This window comes from Sus scrofa, chromosome 7 (assembly GCF_000003025.6).
Source record: "Sus scrofa isolate TJ Tabasco breed Duroc chromosome 7, Sscrofa11.1, whole genome shotgun sequence".
In the NCBI taxonomy this organism is placed as follows: Eukaryota; Metazoa; Chordata; class Mammalia; order Artiodactyla; family Suidae; genus Sus; species Sus scrofa.
This window is the reverse complement of record NC_010449.5, coordinates 24762760-24778318: the sequence shown is the minus strand read 5'-3', so window position 1 is coordinate 24778318 and position 15559 is coordinate 24762760. Positions and strand designations below refer to the sequence as shown.

The 15559-nt window shown below is 42.0% G+C and overlaps 1 protein-coding gene across 9 annotated transcripts; it reads left to right on the top strand.

The window, feature by feature from the left end:
* Positions 4791–13874, top strand: LOC100513868 (butyrophilin-like protein 1). Of its 9 annotated transcripts, XM_013977694.2 has the most exons (12): positions 4981–4999; positions 5108–5180; positions 5386–5598; positions 5879–5987; positions 6939–7289; positions 8098–8379; positions 8516–8716; positions 9556–9576; positions 9666–9692; positions 9871–9897; positions 12338–12364; positions 13072–13874. In XM_013977694.2, exons 4-12 carry the CDS (start codon positions 5906–5908, stop codon positions 13572–13574), a joined length of 1521 nt encoding a protein of 506 aa, XP_013833148.1. In that variant the 5' UTR covers positions 4981–4999; positions 5108–5180; positions 5386–5598; positions 5879–5905; the 3' UTR covers positions 13575–13874. The 9 variants fall into 9 exon arrangements, with proteins under 9 accessions (XP_013833147.1, XP_013833143.1, XP_013833149.1 ...); XM_013977693.2 differs by lacking the exon at positions 5386–5598 and having other exon boundaries at positions 4791–4999; XM_013977689.2 differs by lacking the exon at positions 5386–5598 and having other exon boundaries at positions 4940–4999; positions 5841–5987.

The window sequence follows — 15559 nt, the reverse complement described above, 5'->3', positions numbered from 1 at the left end:
AAGATAAGGAAAGAGAACTCTGACCTGGCATGAATAGTAAGTCTATCTGATAAGCAGAGGATTATTATATTATTATAAGCAGAGGATCCAAAAGAGCGATTTCTTTCTTTGAGAAGGATAATATCCAGGGTAATAACGTAAGTATTAGAACTTGATTCGCCTAAGTTAAAATCCTGGGCAGGCTATTTACAAGCTCACGGTTTTGAGCAAGTTTTGCGAGCTTGCTGTGTCTCAATGTCCTCATCTGACAAAGGGTTTAATAATAGTGCCTACCCTAAGTTTTTGTGAGGATTACCTGAATTAATGTCTGTAAAGCACTTAGAGGACGGTCACTAACTGTGACATTCTTTGCAGGTGTTGGAAATTTTTATTTTAATGTCTTGTTCAATTCACTACAGTAGATCTCCATTCTGATAATAAATGTTCATCTACTGATTAGGCCCCTCTCCAAGAGACAGGAAATCAAAAAGACACGGGCCCATTCATACTTTCTCCCGGACATAGAAGTTTCTTCCACTGACATCTGGGATAAGATCCATCTTGACCAGAATGAAAGAAGAACAGTATAAAACTCCCAAACAGCACTGTAAACTATGTCTAGTCACTATATGATGGAGCACGATAATGTGAGAAAAAAGAATGTTTACATGTATGTGTAACGGGGTCACCATGCTGTATAGTAGAAAAAAAAATAATGTACTGGGAAATAAAATAATAATAATAATAATAATAATAAAATAAAAAATATAAAACTCCTAAAATAATTCTCTGAAAACTTTCATCCTCCTTTCATACTGGAAACCTTGAGAAGAGCTGAAGATAATATTGCTATCCTCTGTTTAGATAATTCATTTTTGTTACAAAGATCTCAAATCCTATGACTTTGAGAATAATTGTCTTTCTTGCTTAGAATGACAGAAAGCCATTCTAAATTAGAGCCTGAAAGAATGAAAAAAGCTCTAATTTACATTTTTGAAATTCTGGATCCAAGATTGAACATCTACATATGGTTGGAACAAACATAGTAAAACAAGAAATTAAACAAATGTAATTCAGACATATTCTAACAAAATTTGAGATATGACAATATTAATTTTAAAATAAAAATAACGTTCAGAGAGAAATAGTTCAAAGGAACAGGACTGTCTCTTCAAAGAGGACCTGTTAACGCACGTGGCTTTCAAGGATTGCATGGGACTACCAGCACAGAGTAGAGTTAAAGAAAAATCAGTTGGGAACTCAAAACACTTTACAGTCATAATTAAGCAGAAATGAACAGAAGCATTCCAGAACATATATATAAACGGTAGAGGTTTAAGTGATATAACAGCTATGCCACATCGAATCTTTTACATAATGACTTGATGAGATCCAACAACTTCTCTTAATTTTTGATGACTAGAAACCACTTCAGGGAGTTTCCATCATGGCTCAGTGTAAACGAATCTGACTAGCACCCATGAGGACACAGGTTTGATCCCCGGCCTTGCTCAGTGGGTTACGGATCCGGTGTTGCCGTGAGCTGTGGTGTAGTAGCAGACGAGGCTCGGATCTGGTGTTGCTGTGGCTGTGGCTGTGGTGTAGGCTGGCAGCTGCAGCTCAGATTCAACTCCTAGCCTGAGAACCTCCATGTGCCGTGGGTGTGGCCCTAAAAAGATAAAAAAAGAAAAAGAAAGAAAGAAAGAAAGAAAGAAAGAAGGAAGGAAGGAAGGAAGGAAGGAAGGAAAGAAAGAAAGAAAGAAAGAAAGAAAGAAAGAAAGAAAGAAAGAAAGAAAGAAAGAAAGAAAATGAAATCCATTTAAGGCAATTAAGATGGATTAGTAGAATGACCTGTGTGATATTTATCTAACCCCTCTCTCCACTGCTTGGTGAAGCAAGACTTTCCCAGGTCTGCCTCTACAATTAACACCAAAAGGAATACTCCAAGTATTCCTTTTGAAACTGTGCTTAAGTCTTTAATCTCATTAGAGATTTGGGTTTACATTTCCTAAACAGGCAGGGATTTGACGTGAGTATGAATGATGCTATCATACTTTGTGGAAACTATTAAAAGTGTGAAGTAAATTACTGCCACAGGAAAGCCACACAGTCTTCTTGGAGGCAGCTGCTTGGTTGGGAGAAGCTATTGAAAAAAAGGAGATTAAGTGAGCTGGTGATTCTTCCATTCCTAGGAACTGGTCAACAGACAACATCTGCCAAATCACCTATCTTCCGCTCTATTCTGGTTCAACAGTGGCCCCAGGGTGGGTGTAAACAGAGCCTGGGATGTAGCCCAGAAGTACCCATACCTTCGCCCTGCTCCAAGCCCCTGTGTTCAAAATCTGCAACCTGCACTCGTCCTATAAGAGAAGTTTTTTGGAGGAGAAAACTTCTGCGATGTTTTCTTGCCCAGAACTTTCTTTTTCACTTCTTCCCCCCCCCACACTGGAGGCATATGGAAGTTCCTTGGCCCTAGGAAGCAAGCCTAGAGATCCTAGGGATCAAACCCGTGCCACAACATTGACACGAGCCATTGCAGTGACAACACCAGATCCTTAACCCACTGAGCCAACAGGGAACCCCAGAACTTTTTCTTTGGCCTTTACACTTCATGTTAGTTCAGCTGCTCAGATAATTCTATTTCTTAATTTTTAAAATTTTATTTATTTATTTATTTGGTCTTTTCTAGGGCCACTCCTGCAGCAAATGGAGATTCCCAGGTTTGGGGTCCAATCGGAGCTACAGCTGCTGGCCTACGCCAGAGCCACAGCAACACGGGATCCAAGCCACACCTGCAACCTACACCACCGCTCAGGGCAACGCCGGATCCTTAACCCACTGAGCAAGGCCAGGGATCGAACATGCAACCTCATGGTTCCTAGTCGGATTCGTTAACCACTGCACCACGACAGGAACTCCGCTCAGATAATTCCAGTTTCCATTCTGGAAAGTGATGAGATTAAATTTATATTTTAAGGCAGGACAAGAAAAATTGAAGCATAAAATTCTCTCTCTGTTTGGGTCCCCTTCCTCCCCTTTTCATGTGCAGGGTGCATCTGCATTACACAGTAACCAGACCTCAAAGGTGGGGATGCTGGCTTGTCTATAAAGATCAATTTTTCTTCTTTTTTCTGACACCAGAGAAATCTGAAAATTAGAGAGAAGCAACAATAATAGAAACACCCATATTTGTCCCATTCAGAGATCAGTAGTCTATTGTCATTTTTCCGTGACTTTGATGTCTATCCTTCTCTTCTCAAATGTGTTCACGCTGTTTTAAAAACTGCTTTTTTTTGATATCAATAATATCTTGCCAGTTTCTTTCTCTCTCTCCCCCTCTTCACCTTTCTCTCTTAAACACACGAACACTGGTGTGTACTCAGTGTAATTCCCTCCAAATGTTTTTCACAAATTAATTAGCTTTACTCAAAATAGATAAGATAACATATGTAAAATTTTCAAACTTATTTTTCTAGCTTTGTTGGAAATATATACTAATCTATTTACATTTTGAGAGCGAATACACACAAACATACATAATACATTTCAAAATAAACAAAAGAGGCATGTAGTCTCTTCAGCCTGGCCCTCGTCTCCTTCAGTTTTTGCTTCCCATTCCCCCTATTTCAGATCTAATCCCTTAGATGCATGTCAGGTTCCAACTGAGACAGGAGGGCTTTACGGAGAAGGTGGAGGGCTGCCCAGTGTGGTGTGAAAGAGTAGTAGAAGAAGAAGGGGACCCTGCTGCACAGCACTGGGAGCTCTATCTAGTCACTGGTGATGGAGCACGATGGAGGACAGTATGAGAAAAAGAAGGTACGTACATATGTATGTGTGACTGGGTCACTCTGCTGCACAGGAAAAAATTGACAGAACACTGTAAGCCAACTGTAATGGAAAAAATAAAAATCATTAAAAAAAGAAAAGAAGAAGAAGAAGGGCATAAGGGTGAGGTGGGAGGCAGCCCCGAAGACAATGGCAGAAGAGGATATTGTCCTATATGCAAACAATGCACTATTATGCAGCAATAAAAACTTTTCAATGTACTGATAAAATGTGGTTGAATCTCAAAAAAGCATTTTGTTTAGCCAAAGAAGCCAAACACAAAAGCGTTATATACTGTGACTCCATTTGTGTTGTCTTTGAAGTTTGAGGACAGGCAAGGTTAAGCTGTGATGATTTACAGCAGAATATTGTTTGCTTTTTTGGAACAGACCGACTGACGTGGGCATGGGGAACATTTGGAAGAGACGGAAATGCTCCCTATTTTGATCGAGATGGTAGTTACAGGCCTGTAAGCTTTTGTGAAACATCATTGAGATGCATGTTTTCAAACCGTGCTTTCATGGTGTGCAAATTATACCTCAATGCATTTGATTTCTCAAAAAGGTGAATGTACCTTACTGTCTCTGGAGAATATTTATTTAAGATTGTGGTATTCATTTGGCCAGACTGTTAAGGGCTTACATGCTAATGTTTATGGAATTGCTCTTTGTGTCCCCGATTATCCGTAAACCTTGTGTGACATGAAGAAACATGAATTAAACGTGGAAAGAGTGTGAAATGGAAAGAAACTGCCATTTGAGCTTTCAGTATCCAGCACTGAGCAACTGTGTTGTTACATCTGTTCTAATGTGGGGGGCCCTGAGGTTTTTGGAGCACAGAGCCCTCTATCTCTGACCTCTTGTTTTCCCTTGTGCAACTCTGCACGTGGCTTCTGATGGCAGTCACGGTGTGGGAGGAGGAAACACACTCCTCTCGGGTTTATTCTCCAAATCACTTAACTTTGTAAGTTGCGCACTTGGATAACCAACTGACCTGAAGATTACACAGCAAGATGCTTCCTTCCCCCTGAATAATGTGATTTCAGCCCTTGGCCGGTGGGAGGAGGGAGCTCTGCTGAGCATTCGCCACCAAAGTGACTTCAGAGTCTCTATCCTCCTACAGCTCAGCCCAGTCCAAAGTCCCCCCGGGATGACCTCCATTAGTTCCACTTTCAAAGTAGCTAGAAGAGCTGAAGGTAGGCTGCGACTTTCTTGTTAAGCCCCTTCTAGGAGAGGCATTGAAATGCGAGTCCCTCTTGGCAGCCCCGTTCGTCCTCCTCCCTGAGAATTTTTTCCCAATCCAGGGATGGGTTAGGAACCTGCCGTTTCCAGCCCCCTGCAGCCACTCCCTTGGATCCTGACCAGGAGAACAACCAGGTACAAATTGTCTCTGCAGCTGGGCCTTGTAGGTGCACCGTGGGGACCAGGACTTTCAGGACCCCCTGGCCCCGTGGCTCCATCTGGTTGGTGAGAGAGAGAAATGTGTGGCGATGTGCAGGTGTGTCTGTGGAACATGTGGGTCCTAAAAAAAGAAGGGCTTGAGCTCTGGGTCATGTGGTGAGAAAACTCCCATCTCTTTCAGGAGTTAAGCCATGAGAGCATTTGTGGTCAAAATAAATAAATACATGTGTGAAAGAACTAACAAATGAAGGAAGGAAGGAAAGTAGACTGAGAGGAGTGGACAAATTCTGTGTCTGACTTCAGTTCTCAACATTGAGTTTTCAACTTCAGCAGAGCCCTGGGGAGGAAGTGAATCCGCAGATAAGCGGGAAAGCCCACGGGACACAAGAAGACGGTTTAACAATTTTCCACACCTGCTGGGGAAACAGTTGGTTTTCAGGAAAAAAATAAAAAAAGGGCGGGGGTGGGTGGGAGTTAAAAAAAAAAAAACCCACTGGGAAGGGATAGGAGTTGGTGGTGTTTGTTTTAAGGTCTGTGAGGGCAAACAGCCAAAAACTTGTGTAGAAAGCATGTCTTGGAACACAGCAGTTTTTTTCTAAGAACAGTCAGATGGCTTCTTACCACCTTCTCGTGCAGGCAACCTCCTCCTGAGAATGAATGTTCTGTGCTTCCAGCTCGTTCCGCTTTCGGCTCCGAAGAAGATGGCGGATTTTCCCAGCTTCTTTCCTACTGGCTTTTTCTCCATTCTTGCCCTTCTCCAGATGTCCACGTGGTGTTCTGCGGGTCAGTGTTGTCCCTTATGCTTTTTTGTTGTTGTTGTTGGCTTGTTTTCAATGGCTCTTCTCATGTAATGAGTCCATCAGTCAGAGCTCGGCACCTTCTCAAAGGAAGTTATATTGGGGCGATCTCCTTCCCATGCGCACCCCTTACTCCTTGAGCAGACCCCATGAAACTCAGAGTGGAATATTTATCCACATCTTGATTAAGTAGGAGTGATCTTAGCCTGTTTAAAGTTGATGTAACTGTTTGTTAAAATATACTTTGTAATGTTTACACTGCCAAGAAAACCCGAGTCTGAGTCCAGATTCTCTGGACTCAGGATGCCTGAACTCTGTCTGGTTATAATCTTGGACACACAATTCATTCTTTCTGGGACATGAGTTCTTCCTTCATGAAATAAAAGGTGCCCTCATGATGAAGTTTTCAGACTCCAGGTTTGAAGAGAAACCAGCTATGAGGTTGCAATAATATTTTCTGTTATTGTCTCTTTAATGTGAAGTCAGGCAATGAGTATCAAAATGTTTACTACCTATACATGTTGGCTCAGCAGCTCTATAATAATGTATCCCAAAGAAAGCTCTCCCACATTTATATGTGTATTTGTATAACATGCTTATTGCAGGAATGTTTGTAGTAACACTGAAGTGGAGGCAATGGAAATATTCACCAATATAGGAAAAGCTTAAACAGTGACCAAGACAATCAGTAGAGCTGACTGCATGTCTTACAATGGTTCCTTATTGGAGAAATTTATATGTAATGATCCCGTTTTCATGAAACAGAATTATTTCTTTTCATTGGTTGTAGCACTTCACATGTACATAGCACATATAACTTTTTTCAAAGTAATGCAAAAAAGAAGGAAGTATGTTTGGGTCCCTACAAAATGCAGGTGCGTTTGCCATCTCATTCCCCCTCACTCTTTCCTCCAACGTGTTTCTGATTTTCGTGCAGTGTCCAAGTTTTCCGTGAAGGGACCAGCTCAGCCCATCCTGGTCCTGCTGGGGGCAGATGCCTCTCTGCCCTGCCAGCTGTTCCCTGAGCAGAGTGCAGCCCACATGCAGATCCGGTGGTACCGAGCTCAGTTCTCCCCAGCTGTGCTTGTGTACCAGAATGGGCAGGAACAAGGCGGGGAGCAAATGCTGGAGTACCGTGGCAGGACAGAGCTGGTGCAGGACTCCATTGGCAGAGGGACCGTGACCCTGCTGATCCAACAGATCCGTGCCTCTGACGATGGCCAGTATCGGTGTCATTTTAAGGAGGGTTACATCTCCCAAGAAGCCATCGTGGAGCTGCATGTTATAGGTATGTTAACATGGCATAGAGTGCATGTGTCACGGTGCACAGCAAACTATTACGTTTAGAAGGGACAAACGACAAGACCCTACGGTACACGGCACAGGGAACTATATCCGGTCTCCTGGGATAGATCATGATGGAAAAGAATATAAACAAGAATGTGTGTGCATGTATAACTGGATCACTGTGTAACAGATTTTGGCACAATGCTGGAAGCCAACTATACTTTAATAAAAAACTTGTTTGGTTTAACAATTTAAAAATACATAACTTTTTAAAAAGCAAAGGGAAAGGTGACACTATCTGGATTCCCAAGCTGGCCTTTCTTGCGATCTTCCATATGTTGATATTCTGCTTTCCCTTGCAGAACGTCAATTTCCTAAACTGTACAGCGAGGATAAGACCACATGCTGTTTGCCTTTCAATAGCAATGTTTCTGAAGATATTCTGGTATCCAAAAAGATCTCAAAAATTAATTAACCAGTAATAATTCACATGGGTCCTGACACCGTCAAGTATTTTTTACCCAATCAGGAGAGAAAAACAGCAATAATGTTAAACTCCTTTTTTTTCTGTCTTGAATTGTCCCTGTTTTTTTCTCTTCTTGGAATGACCTCAAAGCTCTCTCAGTCCACGTAAAGCACAAAGGCATTATGTTGACTTAAAAACTGAATCACAGGTAAGCCTAACACTGGCTGTGAGTGGTTTTGAATTCTGAGCTTCAGTTTGCTCCTCAGCCCAACGAAGAGCAGGTGGACCTTCAGCTTCAGGGACTCTGGAGTCCCAAGGGCCAGCACATGCTTTCTCTTCTCAGGCTTGGGCGCTGCCCCTCACGTTCACATGATGGGGCCCGAGGATGACGGGATCCGAGTTCTGTGCTCCTCAGGTGGCTGGTTCCCCAAACCCAGGGTGCAATGGAGCGATATGGCAGGAGCGAAGCTTCCTTCCCTTTCTGAGTCCCAGTCCCAAGATGGAGATGGGCTCTTCCATGTGGAGGCGTCTCTCGTGGTCACGGACAGCTCTCTGGGCAATGTGACCTGCTCCTTCCAGAACCCCCTCTCTGGCCAGGAGAAAGTGTCAGCCCTTTTCCTCCCAGGTCAGTAAAGCACAAACCCCAAGGCAGAGCTGGGGTGTGTTAAGGGCAGGGAGGAGTGAAGAAGGGCTGAAGGGAGCCTTGGAGAAAAGCTTCCTCCAGATGAGCCTCTCACTGTGTCTCCACATGCCTGTGTCAGAGCCCTTCTTCCCCAGGACGTCGCCATGGAAAAAAGCCTTGGCTGGGACACTCCCTGTGCTGGTGCTTCTCCTCATCGGGATGAGCTACTTTGGCTGGAGAGAACATAAAGCCAAAGAGCGAGAAGTCATGGAAAGGAAGAAAGAATCTCAGGAAAAAGAGGAGATGAGCAGCAACAAGGAACGAGCACTTGCAGCCAAAGGTAAGTCAGGGCAGCAGGTCAAATCAGAGGTTCCAGATACAGGTTGTGCAGGGCGGATGGGGAATAAAAGCTTGCCCAGGAACTGCAAATAAAACACAGGGTACCAGAGTTCCCGTCGTGGCGCAGTGGTTAACGAATCCGACTAGGAACCATGAGGTTGCGGGTTCGGTCCCTGCCCTTGCTCAGTGGGTTAACGATCCGGCGTTGCCGTGAGCTGTGGTGTAGGTCGCAGACGCGGCTCGGATCCTGCGTTGCTGTGGCTCTGGTGTAGGCCGGTGGCTACAGCTCCGATTCAACCCCTAGCCTGGGAACCTCCATATGCCGCAGGAGCGGCCGAAGAAATAGCAACAACAACAACAACAACAAAAAGACAAAAGACAAAAAAAAAAAAAAAAAAAAAAAAAACAGGGTACCAAGAATTCCACAGAGCTGGGAGATGTGTGGAAAGGAGAACACTGAGTGGGAAGTGTGGACATCTGTGCGCCGTGGTCATGAAGCCTCCAAATTGCAGCTCAATCTGCACTCCACCTTTTCGTGCCTCTGTGCTCTAACCTGTTTTTCTTTGGGGAAATGTCTTCCCTTATCTTCTCTTCCATTTTTGCCCTCCCATGAAGTTTAAGATCACCTGGGTTTCCTTCCCAGGTGATCCCATGTTATTTCCCATGTAACTTTTCTTAGCACTTGTCCTTTCACATTTGACATAACATGTTTGCTAATCTTTCTCACCTGCTTCGCTATGGGACCCTTAAGGGAAGGCCAGATTGAATTCATTTAGCTACCCCCCAAAGTCAGGAGAAGCTAGACCCCAATTTGATGGATTTTATATCTTCTCCTTTCAGAGAAACTCAAGGCAGAGCTCGGTAAGTCATGCGTCTTCTTGTGCCCTGTGTAAATCTGTTCCCATTTTTACCCTGTTCTGGGTCTCTCACTGAATCTTTTCTTTTTCCAGACCAGCGAAAGGCATTATACAAGGAAGGTAAGAGACCCTGTCATGTCAGTTGATGTCCTGATGTCCACCAATTGCTCAGTTCCCTATCCTTAGAGGAAAAGACTAAATGACCTGATGATTAGTAGAAGAGAAATAAGGGAAAGGAAGAGAAATATGAGCCTCCAGATCATTGCATCTTGTCTTACCTGTATTTGTTCTATTTTAGATTGGAAAAAGGCCCTGCTATATCCTGGTACGTAACTCTCTGGCCCCTGTCTTGTCAAGCGCCTATGGTGTTCTGAGCATAATAAGCAGAGTCATAAACACTCACAAACACACACACTTGAAAATTTATTGTGTATCACTCTGTAATATTTTGTATTTGGAGGCTCAAATAATCACTTGTTTTCCAGAGCTAATGATAAAGGAGAAACAACTGCTAACGGGTCAATTCTGTAACATATCTATGGTAGGACCTGACATGAATTGTCAGCCCATCCACTATGGAGAAAAAAAGGATGGAACTCAGAGTGATTTTGATGAAATGTGGGAAGAATAAAGAATTCTTTTTTTTTTTTTTTTTAAGGTCGTACCCTTGGCACATAGAAGTTACCAGGCTTGGGGTCGAATCAGAGCTGTAGCTGCTGGCCTACACCACAGCCACAGCAATGAAGGATCCGAGTCACATCTGCAACCTACACCACAGCTCACAGCAACGCCAGATCCCTAACCCACTGAATGAGGCCAGGCATGGAAACTGTATCCTCATGGATCCTAGTCGGGTTTGTTAATCACTGACCCATGAAGGGAACTCCAGAATAAAGAATTCTTGGAGTTCCCACTGTGGCTCAGTGGGTTAAGAACCCGACACAGTCTCTGTGAGGATGCAGGTTCAATCGCTGGCCTTGCTCAGTGGCTTAAGGATCAGGCATTGCCACAAGTTTGTAGATGCAGCTTGGATCTGGTGTTGCCCTGGCTCTGGTGTAGGCCTCAGCTGCAGCTCTAATTCACCACTAGCCTGGGAATTTCCATATGCTGCAGGTGCAGATGTAAAAAAAAAAAAAAAGAATTCTCTATATTATGTCAGCATTTCTAGTCTACAAATAAAGTTTCAAAGAGCAAAAGAGCAGTAAATATATTGTATTTTATGTTTGGAGCCATATATTAACTAGGACTTTTACTTATTTTACCTGTTTGAAATAAAGAAAGTAAAATTCAATGTACAGGGACAAATGCTTATGTTTGAAAACGCTGAAAAACAATCTTTCAAAATATTTTAATATCATTTGCAAAATTACGTTTATCTGGTAGTAGGGGGAATTCTAGATACCTTCTAAAATCTGTGTCTAGGAATTCTCTGGTGGTGCAGCCAGTTAAATATCTGGCATTGTTACTGTAGCAGCTCAGGTCACTGCTGTGGCGAAGGTTTGATCGCTGGCCCAGGAACTTCTGCATGCTCTGAGTGCAGCCACACACACACACAATCTATGTCTATGTATTGTGTGGATTGATAACATGCACGTGTGTGAATGGATGGATGGATGTGTAATCTAGAGCTGGGCCTCAAAAACATACTGTGCCATTCTTTGAATATATACGTGTGTAGGTTTTATATGCCAGAAGTTGTTCTGACGTTATTTCTGATCCTGTGGAACTAAAAGTCCATTGGGGAGGTAAGCTAAGAACCAGGCAACTACATGTGCCTGATAAGTGCTTTGATAAGAGGAGGTTGGAGGAACTCCTCCCAAGGATTATAGTTGATTAAGCAATTTCTTTTATGAGTTTTCTTTTATGAGATGCTGAAAAGGGTTTCCATGTTTCCAAAGGAGTGAGCAAAGTCCTGAGGATCACCTATGACTTTCAGTTCTGCTCTATCAATTACCACTGATAAGTCGGGTTATTTTCTCTCTCTTGACCTAAGTGTCCTCATCACTAAGAGGAAGAGTCTGGAATACATGATCTCAGAGATCCTCTGCAACTCATATTCATAGATTCTGTACCTCCAACTGTGACACTTCTTACAGGAGGGCAGTTAGTGAGAGACCACAGTGCTGCTCCAATCAAGAATTATGGATATGTCTTTATCTGCCTATTGTCCCAAAACCCTCTGAGAATGTACAATCTTTATATAAAGTCCACAAAATCACACTGGCAGTAAGAGACGTGGCCAAGGCAGAAGCAGATGCAGTTCTATTTCCCAAGAGGAATTTGTCTCTGGAGAAAAATATAAGTAATTTGATCATAATCTGGGTCAAACTAATAAGGGCCATAGTCGTAATCTTAAACTCTATTCTGAGGAGGTCATAGGCTAGAAAAACTATAAATACAATAGAATAAAATAAAGTAAATTTAAAAATACATTATCAATGAGAAGGTCCATAAAGTTTTGAGAGCATAGTAGAGCAGCATGCAGAGCATTATAGCCTGCTTCAGGTGTTCCCAAATCTGGCTCAGACTGGAGAATAGGCCTCAGTTTGGGGCTGAATTATGAGACAGTTCTAATCTGAGACAGAGCACAGAAAACATAGTATTTGTTTTGTAGTTTCTGGACACTTCCAGAATTTGAGGCTTTTAGAGGAGGAAGAGAATGTTGAGGGGAGAAGGTGATGCGGATGAGTCAGAGAAGGAAGTGTCTCACCTCCTTTTCATTCGATGAGTATGCTTCCATCTCAATTTGTATTTCTCTTTTTCAGACTGGAGGAAGGAACTTTTCAAACCTGGTAAGCAGGTCTTTATCTTTTTGGCTCCCTTCCAGTCTGCTGAGACCCCATTTTTCCTTCTTAACATTATCTCCCAGTTGAAAAGACAGAGGCGCCATTGTTCTGGTAAAGAGAGGGAAGAACGTGAACATTATTAAATATTATCCCGAACTGAAAATTGCTGCTAGGATTAGCTACTCTGGTCATGCATCCACTCTCACACACTGACACAGCTTTCTTGTCTGTGGGGTCCACTTGGTTCTGAAACAGAAATTAATATACACCTCAACGAGGAGACCCCAAACTCAGTTAAAAAAATTCAACTGCTGTTGAATTACTCAAAACAGCAAGAGTAATTCAGTCGTTCTTTGTAGAGAGGTCAGCTTCTATGGAGACTGTTACTAATTGAGGAACGTAGGTCTAATTTCTAGAGAACATGGAAAGAACACTCTTCTCCAATAAACACTTCGAGGCCCCTTCTCACTCTGGCACTCTGCCAAGACACTGACCATAGCGGAGATAAGACAAGATAAGCAGCATGGAACTCAAGACAGAGTACATCAAAACCCCCGGCACCACCTCCCCCAGTACACAGGCATTCAGAGGAGAGGTGTTTTTTTCACCATTCCTTACACATTTGCTCTATTTTGATGATTTCCCCTGTACAATAGTTATCTGAAATATACAACATTGGCCCTTTCATCCCCCCCTCCTTTTTTTTCTTCCAGCTCCTATAACTCTAAATCATGAAAACTCTTCTGAGGGCGATTCTGACCCAGTGAGAGAAGAGAACTTCGGAAAGGAAGCACCTAGTGATACACCAAGAGACTGCAACCTTATCACACTTGAACAGGAAGCATTCTCTTCAGGGAGACATTACTGGGAAGTGGACATTAAGGACACTGATGAATGGACTCTAGGCATTTATGAGATGCCCATGCAGGGGGAGGGGAAATGCAACGATCTACCAAAGAAGTTCAGAGTCTTAGAGAAGAAGGGACCGGACTACAGGGCTCTCATCTGTTCCAACCAAGACATTTCCCAAGAAGAGCTTGTCCAGATTGAAAAGGATCCACAAAAGATTGTGATTTTCTTGGGTTATGAGGACGGTGACATTTCATTCTACAGCATGACTGATGGTGCCCACATCTACTCCTTCACCCACTGTAACTTTTTTGGGCAAATCTCTCCTTATGTCAAGCTTAAATCCTATCTGCACCAATTTAAGTGACTTAGAAGAAGAACCTATAAACCGTGAAGACAGTAGCCCATTCTCTGTAAACTCTGACTCCAGACCTAGAGTATCTTCAGGACCACTAATTAGGATGCTTCCTGGCTTAAGGGTCTGAGTCTGCATGACCAAAGTTTCCAACCACATTAAGCAGTGTTTCTCAATCTACAGAGAAGAATCTTTTTTTTCCTTTTGTTTATTGCTGTAAATGTTTCTTGATTTATAAATTATATATCACAGATTTATACTTTTCTGAAAAATTACTGGAAACAAAGAAGTGAATAAAAAACATTGTGGTAACAAGTGGTAATTTTATTATTAGATACAATATACCTAAAAGTTTCTGTCCATTTGCTCTAAAGTTTTGTAATCCTCTATTTCTGTATTTGTTTCGTAAAGAACTAGTAGGAAACAGTTTATAATTATGCATGGGTCACATTTTAGTAGCACTGTTTAAGGAATAAAAATTAGATATACCTCTTCACATTTCTCAACAGCAACATGAATAAAATGGCAAAAGAGTTCTATTTCCTCTTTCTTTCTTTCTTTCTTTCTTTCTTTCTTTCTTTCTTTCTTTCTTTCTTTCTTTCTTTCTTTCTTTCTTTCTTTCTATCTTTCTTTCCCTTTTAGGCTGTACCTGAGGCATACTGGAGGATGTTCCCAAGCTAGGGATTAAATCGAAGCTGCAGCTGCCAGCCTATGCCACAGCCACAGCAACACTATATTAGCACGGAGGATCTGAGCCATGTCTGTGATTTACACCACAGCTCATGGCAGTGTTGGATATTTAACCCAATGAGTGAAGCTAGGGATCAAATCCGCATCCTCATGGATACCAGTCAGGTTTATAACCCTCAGAGCCATAACAGGAACTCCCAAAGAGTTCTATTTTCAAATATGGAAGGAGAAAATTTAAACTATAATTTGATAATGAGCTAAGCTGTATCTTAAATGCAAGGATAATCTGATAAAGCAAAAATATATATCAATCACAATCTGATTGATTCTAACAAACATACTGATCTGATGTCAACATGATAGAGGTCTGGAGAAATCAGAATCAAATGAGAGAATTTTAGGTATTATCTTATTGAATGATGAGAGAGAAATTTGATTGATTAGTTTAAGATGTTAATAAGGAGAATTACTACTTTGAATTCTTGGGAATTCTAAGTATATCTCCCAGCAAAGATAAGGAAAGACCCTTCTTTTCTCTCTATTATTGGAGCTATCTATCATGTTAAAATGAAATGATTAGAGTAAAACAGTAACCAGGGCTTCAGCAGGGATGAGAAGAAAGTGTGATCCTACCAGCCAGGCTGGAAAACCTTGTAAATGCAGTGGCCATGGTGTAGAGTACCCAGAAAAGTCTTGCCTTAGTAACTGGGAATAATTAGCACCATACTAAAAACTGATCCAATATTGATGAGGGGATTTAAAAGCAAGGTTCAACTCAACCATTTTTTTTTTTGTCTTTTTAGGGCCAGGCCCATGGCATATGGAGATTCTCAGGCTAGGGGAATAATCGGAGCTGCAGCTGCCATTCTACACCCTAGCCATAGCAATGCTGGATCTGAGCCGCATCTGCGACCTACACCACAGCTCATGGCAATGCCAGATCCTTAACCCACTGAGTGAGGCCAGGGATCAAATCTGCATCCTCATGGATGCTAGTTGGGTTTGCTAACTGCTAAGCCACAATGGGAACTTCACCAAATTCTTTTCAAGTATCTAAACTTCATCTCAGAGCAAAGCTCAACAAAGCAAAATTCACATTGTCTGGCATTCAATCAAAAACTCCCAGTTCAGGAAAGAAGCAGGAAAATATGACATACAGTGAACCAAAAACCAATAAATTAAAATTGACATGGAACTGGTACAGGTGTTCAAATTTATAGACAAGAATTTTTTTGGTTTTATTTTTATTTTTTTTTATAATTCAACAAATTTTATTATATTTATAGTTGTACAACCATCACCATTCA

Bases quoted from the DNA above. Each gene is read 5' to 3' on its own strand.
- LOC100513868 (XM_013977689.2), top strand. From the start codon at position 5,858: ATGAATGTTCTGTGCTTCCAGCTCGTTCCGCTTTCGGCTCCGAAGAAG. The intron at 7,290-8,097 runs GTATGTTAACAT...TTCTCTTCTCAG, and splicing joins CGTGGAGCTGCATGTTATAG to GCTTGGGCGCTGCCCCTCAC. The intron at 9,693-9,870 runs GTAAGAGACCCT...GTTCTATTTTAG, and splicing joins AAAGGCATTATACAAGGAAG to ATTGGAAAAAGGCCCTGCTA.